This window comes from Colletotrichum fructicola (assembly GCF_000319635.2).
Source record: "Colletotrichum fructicola Nara gc5 chromosome Unknown KSG_Nara_v1_contig07, whole genome shotgun sequence".
NCBI classification, from domain to species: domain Eukaryota; kingdom Fungi; phylum Ascomycota; class Sordariomycetes; order Glomerellales; family Glomerellaceae; genus Colletotrichum; species Colletotrichum fructicola.
This window is the reverse complement of record NW_027094057.1, coordinates 735728-745375: the sequence shown is the minus strand read 5'-3', so window position 1 is coordinate 745375 and position 9648 is coordinate 735728. Positions and strand designations below refer to the sequence as shown.

At 53.2% G+C, this 9648-nt stretch overlaps 5 protein-coding genes across 5 annotated transcripts; 4 read left to right on the top strand and 1 right to left on the bottom strand.

Annotated features, from left to right (window-relative positions):
• Positions 1–874: 874 nt before the first annotated feature.
• CGGC5_v011871 (uncharacterized protein) lies at positions 875–1282 on the top strand (the record flags this gene model as incomplete). Its single annotated transcript, XM_066152613.1, has 3 exons — positions 875–880; positions 964–1133; positions 1183–1282. 3 exons carry the CDS (start codon positions 875–877, stop codon positions 1280–1282), a joined length of 276 nt encoding a protein of 91 aa, XP_066008037.1.
• Positions 1283–1886: 604 nt separating this feature from the next.
• On the top strand, positions 1887–2660 carry CGGC5_v011870 (uncharacterized protein; the record flags this gene model as incomplete). The annotated part of the gene is made up of 2 exons (XM_066152612.1): positions 1887–2308; positions 2378–2660. The coding sequence occupies 2 exons, from the start codon at positions 1887–1889 to the stop codon at positions 2658–2660; spliced, it is 705 nt and encodes a 234-aa protein (XP_066007911.1).
• Positions 2661–3276: 616 nt separating this feature from the next.
• On the bottom strand, positions 3277–3928 carry CGGC5_v011869 (uncharacterized protein; the record flags this gene model as incomplete). Its single annotated transcript, XM_066152611.1, has 4 exons — positions 3277–3357; positions 3412–3453; positions 3509–3515; positions 3699–3928. The coding sequence occupies 4 exons, from the start codon at positions 3926–3928 to the stop codon at positions 3277–3279; spliced, it is 360 nt and encodes a 119-aa protein (XP_066008029.1).
• Positions 3929–5917: 1989 nt separating this feature from the next.
• Positions 5918–7332, top strand: elmMI (8-demethyl-8-alpha-L-rhamnosyl tetracenomycin-C 2'-O-methyltransferase; the record flags this gene model as incomplete). The annotated part of the gene is made up of 6 exons (XM_066152610.1): positions 5918–6090; positions 6164–6177; positions 6315–6346; positions 6417–6457; positions 6529–6739; positions 6793–7332. 6 exons carry the CDS (start codon positions 5918–5920, stop codon positions 7330–7332), a joined length of 1011 nt encoding a protein of 336 aa, XP_066008030.1.
• Positions 7333–8187: 855 nt separating this feature from the next.
• On the top strand, positions 8188–9387 carry CGGC5_v011867 (uncharacterized protein; the record flags this gene model as incomplete). Its single annotated transcript, XM_032030639.1, has 4 exons — positions 8188–8462; positions 8541–8755; positions 8820–9021; positions 9087–9387. The coding sequence occupies 4 exons, from the start codon at positions 8188–8190 to the stop codon at positions 9385–9387; spliced, it is 993 nt and encodes a 330-aa protein (XP_031889779.1).
• Positions 9388–9648: the final 261 nt, after the last annotated feature.

Here is a 9648-nt window from a genome sequence, read left to right as displayed (position 1 = left end):
TTACTTAGTAGCTTTAATAACTAATACTTACTAAGTATAAAGCTAGTTTATTATAAGCTTTATTAATAATTTAGATCGTATAAAAAAGCAGGATAACTATGAGAGTTAAGGAATAAAGTAGTATACTAAGACTAATATAAGAGAAATTTAAATAAATAACAGGCTACTCATACCCTAGGGTGGGGGGAGGGTTATCTGGACTTTGCAGGAGGACCAGAGTCTGTGTCGACCTTAGAGGGTATCCATCGCCCCTCCTGTCCCCCCTTCCACCCTCCCCTCTAGGACTAGCGGCTCCTACCACCGGGGTCTAGATATTGATCGATCGTTTCTTTTCCCTGCACCATGTTCGCCAAGATGCCCCCACTTGCAGCCTTTTTTTGGACAGTCGCCGACGACAGGGACTAGCGTGCAGACGCCCTCGAGTTGTCGAGACTCCAGGAGAGTTCAAGAACCTGGTCACCCGTTGGCCCACATCGACCAGCGCTGCGTGTAGCGAGAGAGAGAGAGACAAATGCTGGTGGACATACACCGCCAACAACAGCGTTGCATCGGACCGCAACTGGTAGGGCGTGCTCTGCGCCAGTCTGCAGTCTCTGCTGGCGCCGTTGGTCCTCCCGAAGATCCATGCCGGTGTGGTCCTAGCCGGCGGTGATGCATCAGCACCTTACGAAACCCATGAATGCTTGCATGGTGGTATCTCGGACTTGAGCTGTAGGGCTTTGTGGGCTTGCGATACCGTCGCTACAATGGATGGACGGTTCTAAAGTGGAAAGCTCGTCGTGGTCGGATACGGTATCCGTTCGATGTTGGCGTCTTTTCCCTTGACAGTTTTCTTCTACCTTACCCCACCCCTTGTCACGTTATCGTTGTTGATATGCCGGTAGACATCCATCGCTTGTCAGGGTGCATGTCGCCTTCCTTTTACCTTGAGCTTGATTTCTCTTTTCTCCCGGTCTGTGGTAGCGCTCCTGTCTCAAAGCCCGCGCTCTTTTGTCCAACATCCCTGGTACCTGGGCTCTGCTAGCATATAAGAGCCAGTGCGGAGAACTCACCTCGTACCCTCTTTTCTTCTTCACCAGCCTCCTCATACGATACGAACACACTGTATCTCTCTTCCACCTCATCCTTTCCAAGTTTGTCTCTCCGTCTTCGCTCACGTCGCTGTCGTCTGACTCCATCAAGAGACATCCGCACAGAAACGTTCAACCTCACTAGACGTCGGAGAGCCTCTCAAGATGGCCATCAGCGTCCAGGAAAGACGCGCTTCCCAGCAAGCAGCTGAGCGAACGACCCAACAACCTTCTCGAGGCTGCCACCAACCAAAGCGAGCCCCGAACCTATACGACATGGAGACCTTTGGTGGCGAACAGAATCAGTACTCGTCTCCAGTGGAAACCTGGGAACCCAATCCTCAAAGTCCCGCATTGGCCTTTCGCCGATCCGGACGTTCTCGTCATCCTTCAGTTGACGCCAGCCGCTTATTCACTCCGATAAAGCGACGTCTTCCACACTCAACCAAAACGGAAAACTCTGAATCATCCACAGCACCGATGGCCAAGAAGGCCCGCACACCAAGCCAAGAGCCCGAAGGCTCAGAATACAGAACACGACTTCTCTCTGTCGATACTCTTCTTCAACAGCCTACCGCGCTATCTCCTCCTCACCACCGATACGTCCAGCAGCCCACGCCTCAGCCTGTCCAACATCAAGTGCACTGTTTTGTTCCTTCACCATCCAACTCACCGATTCCATCTTCACTCGTTGCATCTCGAGCTTTTCCACCGCCTTACCAGCAACCGTCCATGTACCCCCCTATGCAGAGCCATAGATGTTCTGCGTCTCCTCAGTCCAGGCTCATCAGCTGTGATGAGGGTTCGTCGCCTATCATGCCCCTCGGTTCGGTCAATACAAACGGCAATCCCCAGTCCGGACAACACGCCAACACCGATTCCAATTCGCTATACGGGCAACAATCCAACAGACGGGCCAATAGGGGCTCAGTAGCAAGCTCCGCAAGCAACAGCGGCGCATTATCGTTGGATCGCCAGCCGGAGGAGAAGCTGAGCCAAGAGGCTTTGATCGACGTCCTCTCACTAAGGCTGCAGAGTATGACTCCTGAATCGAGAGAGGAAGAGTTTGGTCAATTGGACGCGGTGACACTGAAGAAACTCTTTGACTCAAGCGATTGGTACAAAGACAAGATCCAAAAATCCGCAAACGCAAAAGGGACACTGTTGGCGGCCAGCATAGAGCGCGACCGAAGTGAGCCTAGCGGAAGTGGTCGCACCTGTTACTACTGCTACGAGAAGTACGGAGAAGACAGATTCGGCAAGGACCAGCCCGCCTACGCCATCCTGAAAGCCAACGGAAATTACAGACCGTTCAACAAGAAGCGCAAATACCCCGAATCAGTAAACATTGAACCCTTGCGGCAGTTCTGTGTGGATTGCGGCCTCCGTCTCCACTTTTACCGGCGCTACCGGCGCTTCGATTCAGAGACCGGCCCGGTTTGGTGGGCCTGCCGCTGCCGAGTGCTACGCCCCGTTGTGGATGATGAGAATGAACCTTGCCCGGATTGCAACTGCGTTTGCCCGCTCAGGAACCCTGACGAAGAGGATGATACCTTTGAGTCGGACGAGTCGGATGGGTCGGACCCTTGATTGACGGATGGCAGGCTTGTCTAGAGTCGCAGTCGGCTTGCGACGGCGATGCGTGAGGGGAAGGAGACGGCCTTCCGGAGCACTGTGCTCCTGTCTACTGTATCATCAGCTTTTCTTTGTATCTTGGATTCGGTTTCTTCTGGCGAAATTTGTTCTGGCGCGGTCGTCGAAATTTGGAGAGTGTGTCTGATATCTATGGAGGACAACAGCACTCCGGCAGATTTACACGGAAAACTTGGATTGGTGGGAGGCAAGCTGTCAGAGGACGGTGAGGTATTTTGAAATTGGACCGGAAGGCTTGTTTGCTTTGTGTATGTGAATAGATTCAATGCATGATTTTGGATTGCCCAAGTGTCTTTTCTATGACTGTGTCCAAAGGATTATTCTACAAACGCCGAACCCATTCTAATGTGTCTATGTTTTGATTTCGTTTTGGCCTGATCAACAGGCATCGAGGCCAGCTTAGTTGTAGCCTGATCTCCCCTTGGTCGACATCCCGTGATCCCGAGTGCGGTTGTAACCGCTGCGACCTTGAGGGACCTCTCGTCGTCGTTCACTTTCTGCCATCTTGACGTACTGAGAACCTTCGCGAGATCTTTCGCTGGCGTCTCTTTGCCTAGGGCTTGACCTTGACGTCTGGCGACTTGAGCTGCGGGAACTCTGGTAGTCCATGGCTGGCTAGTAACGATGCGGGTAACTGGAAAGAGGTGTGAACAGGGTCTTCTCACAATCAGTCGCCAGATGTACTCACTTTGTAAAATTTAGAGCAATGTGCCAGATTGAGTGGTGAACACTAGTTGACTTGGTGTGAACGCTGGGTTCAATAGGTCTGTTGTGGAAACGCGTACAACTTGACTAGAGCGATAACGAGATAAATATCCTTCTCAACAGTACTTTATATAGAAAGAAAAGACCCGTATGAATGATGGAAGCCTTTGGTCGTCGCAACTATTGGTGGCGATGCGGCAGGGACTTCCATGGCTTGTATATTCCTCCGACAACTGCGCCTTGAGCAAAGTTCACAAGGCGAGAGTATACCTGCGACTCTTGGAGCAGCGCGCCCTTGCATTGAGGAGCGCAACGCCGAAGGAAGGAAGTTGATAGGTGCAGATAACCCCATGCTGCATGGAAACAGCCCACTTGGCATGTGCCTTTGGCTTGATGATTACTCGGCCGAGGGGCGCAAGCTCAGTCTGACCTGGGATTCCGTAGCACAGGTCCAGGCGAGACTGGTCTTCGGCGCATCGCAGCGTTCGACGTTCGGACATGGAATGCCAGTAAGAAGATAACCAGAAATTGCCCGACCTAGGAAGCCTGTGATTCTTCCAGAAACCGGACGGAAGGGGACGCGGTCCCGTGCAGCGAAAAGGGCTAAACCGGCCGGTGGGCAGAAAGCCAAGGTTGCTGCAAGGAGCTTGCCATGACACCCGGAACCCTTCCTAGAGGCGCGAAGGCGACGGAGAGTTTGGACGTTTCCCACTCAGAAGGGCGAGGTTTGAGATCTTCGACATGCGAACCATGTACACGGACGGGCCACGGCAGACTGTGCCGAAAAAGCTTGTGGCTCACCCTGTCCTGGGCGCGGACAACGTCCGTCGATGGAAATCCTACCGGTCTTCTCCCGTCCGTGAGCAAAGTATCAGTGCCGGCAACTTTCCCAAGAAGTCAGAATATCGAAGCAAAGGCCGCTAAGAAACGTCTCAGGTCCGGGAAGAAGCTATGGCATGGAATATGCGCGCCGCGAGGAGAGTCTGAAAAGTGGGCGGTGGTCAATTCGCAGACGAGGCGTCGAAGGATTCTCACTGGTCGCGTGGCAGTGACAGAGCTTCTTTTCCTGGCGTGGCTAATTCCCCTGGCTTGGCTTGCATCCTGCGAATCCTATCATGGATGATCCCAGAGAAAGACCTCTTTCAAGAACAGCCCTACCGGGAAGGCTTAAGCTCGAGTTCAATCAATCAAGAACTCCATCTCTGCGAGCTTTTCCCACGACAAGCTTTGACAACTCTCCAACACACGTCATTCGCGTACCGAAGCGCAGACCACATTGAAGCCTGGGAAGGGCATCCACAGTTTTATAATGAAACCATGTTGTTTTTCTCGGGACAATTACCGGTATCATAGTTTTTATTTCTTTCGATGAGGAACAGTGACTCATCAACCCAAGACCAACCGTTGCTGCTAAACATGAGCGTCGCCGAAAACAGCCAGACACATCCGCGGGCGGCTAAGTTCGCTTGATGGTGCTAGTTCTCACGGATGCGGCCCGGCAACCTCTTCTGACGTCAAGCCCCCGTCAGAAACATTCTTTGCTTCCACAGGCTTAGCGGGAAACCTGCCATCTCGCTCGGACTCAGATACAGGATTCACAGGACGGCCCGTCGCTGCGTTTTGTTTGAAACGGAACCGGCACCCGATTCGAAGATGCAGGAAATCTGAAGCGGCATCCGAGCTTTCTCCCCATCGAGTCCCGAGACTAGCGACCTTTTCGGCCCGCCGCATATGATGGCGCATCGATGTCGCGAGACAGGCTAACTCTCTTTCAAAAAGTCCAGATCTGCCATCGTCCCGGAAGATGAACAGGTACGCATCCACTTCAAGTCAAGTAAGTAGAACAAACGAGCAACACACAGAAGTGATTTTCCCTACGTTCCTACGTCCTATGCGGTCAAAACGTGGTCGGAATAAGACTCAAAGGAAGAGGGATTTCACGTAGAAAAAGCAACGATAAAAGGTTGAGTTGTTACATAATCTCTCGCGTCTTGTTTTCTTCACCAGAGAAGACGATGGGGATACAGGTAGAGGTTAAGACATCCCTCTACTGGATACCTTATCCTTCCTCTGACCCCAAGAGTAGTACACTTGGCGCTGTTCTCAGAAGATAACGAAGGTAAGATTTGCCTCTTTTCTAGACAATGTCACTGGGCGTGGAAAGCGGCGCTGATGTACACATTCCTGGTGCCAATGCCATCGCGGATGGGATCGAAACACTGTTTCACGAAATGCTCTGGATCGCGAACACGTCGGGGATGAACGTTGCCGTGGACAGAGAGTTATTGCGGATGGTCATATCTACATATTCCCCGAGACATGGGCTTTTTCCCCAAACCGTCAGCGCGGGGCAGCCAGTAGGGAGATACCCCCAGTGCCTACAGTATTGCGCTACCTCTGAGCAAAGTAACGAGGGAATCTCGAGAGGGCTCCACATGTAGAAGAGGCCGAAAACGTTAAGCACTTGGTCTCACAAGCGAATAAGAGGGATGCCTCCAAGCCTTTACATCACCGTCCATACAACCAAGCAGAGCCCCGCGACATCGTTGAACGCCGTTTTCGGACAATCGATAGTACCGACCAATCTCATTAGTGACCCAAGATGGGGTCGCTTAGTTGCCGCCAGTTACAGTTGGGTAGGACGAAGCCAGCTTTGCTCCAGGTATTTTGGAACGAATGCCGAGCGCAGACGAGACTGGAAACATAAGCGGATGGAAAACTGACGATCAGGACAGAATGATCAGTAGTTGTACGTGAAGTATTAAACGAGCAGGACGCTCGCCGTTCGTTGCCCATCTTCTCTCTCCACTATTCAAGCCTTTATTCTTCACACAGTTCGATAGTCCAGCAGAGAGCATCGGCTTTAACATCACCATCACGATGCAGACTCCGATTTCCAACGTGTCCGCCAACAGGAGGTACCTGTCGATCTTCTTCGCTGGTGCCACCCTCCTCCTCCTCCTTGCCACGGTTCACGTTTCGCGTGAGGGTGTGCCGGAGTCTATCAAGCAAACGACAGGATGGAATAAGTGCGTCCTCGCCCCAAAGCCTCTCATTATATGCAACTGAACGGCCTATGATGCTGACATTTCAATCGCAGTGCCGGCAGCAATGGCCACACTTACAGGCCAGGACATGTGTCTACCTACGACGGCAAGCACGACAAGCGGCCGACATTCGCCGACCTGGCCAAGGACTCCGGCACGGACAAGGTGACGGACCACAACTACGCCGTCCTGTATGACAAGTACCTCCCGGCCTTCCGCGACAGCCACGTCAAGATGCTCGAGATCGGTCTCGGCTGCGGCATGGTAAGTCTGGGCTCCTACATCTCCTCCCCGTCCGCAAGCTTACACCATCGTAGTCGTACGGTCCCGGCGCCTCGTTCTCGACTTGGATCCAGTACTTCCCCCAACTGGAGATCAACATCATTGAGTACAACCAGGCTTGTGGCAAGGCATGGGCTGCCGAGCATCCTCAGGCGGCGGTCCACTTCGGCGACCAGGCCAATCCGTCTTTCCTCCACGCAGCGGGTGCCGCTGCCACGGCCGATGGTCTCCTAGACATCCTCATCGACGACGGCGGCCACAGCATGCGGCAGCAGGAAGTCAGTCTCCACGAGCTGTGGCAGTACGTCCGCCCCGGCGGTATCTACATCATCGAGGACCTGCACACCAGCTACTTGACCTCGTGGCAGGGCGACCCATCCAGGACCGACGCCACGAAGCGCACCTTCATGCGTTTCCTGTACGAGATCTTGGACGATATGATGAGCCTGCCGGCGTACGAGGCTCATGTTGAACCGGTCGGTGCCACCAAATACCCCTTCTCGCATGAGATTGCGAGCATCGACTGTATGGAGGCGATGTGCGTGTTGGTCAAGAAGGAGATTGGAGCGCGATAATCATAGTTTGTTGGAAGGAATACGACGAGGAGTAGCGGGTGGGATGGGATAGGAGTCCGGTTGTTTTCTCCCTTGTCTGTCAGGATACTGGCCTGCATCGTTTAATGTACCTTTCGAGTTAAAGCCAGCAATGCTAAAATATCATTTATAATTGCACCACCCACAGTGGCGCTCAGCCAGCGCGAGAAGACCATTAGGCATGTGGTGGCTGCTATCGCCAGCGATTGACTGGTGTGCGGGGGCTTCGTCTTCAGCTGAGTGAGTACAACAAAGCATGGCGTCGGGGATAGTTTAGCCTAGGGAGGTGGCGTTTGCACTGGCAGTCGAGCAAAGAAGCTCGTGAGGTTTTGGAGATGTGCAGGAATGCATGGCACGCGTTGAATCCCCCTTGAATCAACAGGCAAATGTTTGAAGTGAGGACAGACCCTGGTGCACCCTTGTGTTGGCTTGAGCATGCCGGGTCTCATCATCCCTGGCCTCCGCCTCCCGCCGAGAAGCCTCTCTCTCTTCAGCTTCTCCAATCCAACATGTCCCTTGGAATGTGTAGGAAGGAGGATGGAAGTCGCCCCTTCTTTCCTGCGATTAAATATACTTCCCTTTTTGAGCAGGTACTAGATCGAGACTTCCGTGTCCACCCACTGTGGGAAGCCACGCTTACAAACATTCAAGGGCTGCAGTGTACATTCTGGCAACGCCCCTCCCTCATTCTACTTAATCTACCTTACCTGAGCCACCAGCTCTTCAATCATCTTCTCTTCATCCTCCGCTTTCTACGAAAGCAGCCCGCCTTTCTCCTGGATCCACAATCGGAGCATAGTCACATCTTGACTCTCGATTTAGCAACCAAACTCCATCATGAGTTTGCCCGCCAACAATCGCCGCATCGTCCAGATGCTCTGGCTGGCTGCCGGATTGCTCTTTGTGCTCGCCTTCCTGTCTGCCATCGGCGGCTCCGCACCCCAGGCCAAGGAGTGGGCGGCAAACAAGGTTGGCTCCATCACCCAGCTCAGATCCGGTCGTCCCTCCCTGCGTGAGGCCATGGAGAGATCCGAGGCTCTATGGAAGAAGACGGTCCGACAGCGTCACGAGATGATCGCTGCCGATTACGGTGATGCTTCCAAGATGCCCATGTATGAATGCCCTCCCCGTTATCCCACGTCCATAGTTCAGGAAACCCACGGCTGACCATATGTCTTCACATCCATCAGGTTCCCTGCCATCAACGCGGAAATTTACAAGACGAGCCCGTATTCGATCTGGGATTTTACTCCAGCTTCATGGAGCTGCCCTCACGAGATGGAGCGTGTTGGCCGCATGGGAGACGGCGGCAAGTGGGTATGCGGAATGTCGCACTACGTCAACTTCCCCAAGAACAAGCAGTGTGTCATTTACTCGTTCGGCGTTCGTGACGAGTCTAGCTTCGGTGAGTTGCCCGCCATATCACTGAGTATTGGCGATGGTGTTTCCTGACAAGGCTCGCCATTCAGAGAACGAAATGCTGAGCCGCACGCCTTGCTACGTCTGGGCGTACGACTTCTCCGTTGTCGACTTTGGCGAACAGCTCGAGGCTTCCAACCGTGCTCGTGCCCAGTTCCTCCAGGTCGGTATTGCCGGAAAGACGGACCTGAACGCGACCCCTCCTTTCTACAGCATTAGGGACTTGATGGAAATGAACGGTCATCAGTACATGTACGCAATGCTTCCCACTCCTGACCTCCACGCTGAACATAACCACTGACATGGCGACATCACAGTGACATACTCAAGATGGACATTGAGGAGGCCGAGTTCGAGGCCATAGACGGTCTCATGGCCGACTTTGCCAGCGGAGAGTTCCCCATCGGCCAGCTCATGGTTGAGATCCACTTCTTCACAGTGAGGAACTCCAAGACGTACCTCGACTGGTGGGAGCGTATGGAAGCACGTGGCCTGCGTCCTACTTGGACCGAGCCCAACCTACTCGCCGTCACTCTGGGTTTCGAATACCCCCAGCTGGCCGAGTACACGTTGGTCAACGTCGACGACCGCAACAACGTCCTTTTCCACGGCAGGTAAAAGCCACTGAGCATACGGTGTTTGGCATGGTGATATTGCATTGTTTAAGGGCGTTGTCGGTACATGCGAACGGCAAATAACATGTGTGGACATGGATGCCCTATTAGTTCAGTCAATGTGTGAATTAAGGACTTGTTTTTCCCAACATTCGTTTGTGACTGATAGTCACAGACTTTGATGACAATCTGCCACACAGCCCAAGACGTCGCGGCCGGTAGTCGGCGGTGGTCGGCGATATTACGACCCATAACCCGGGGTTGT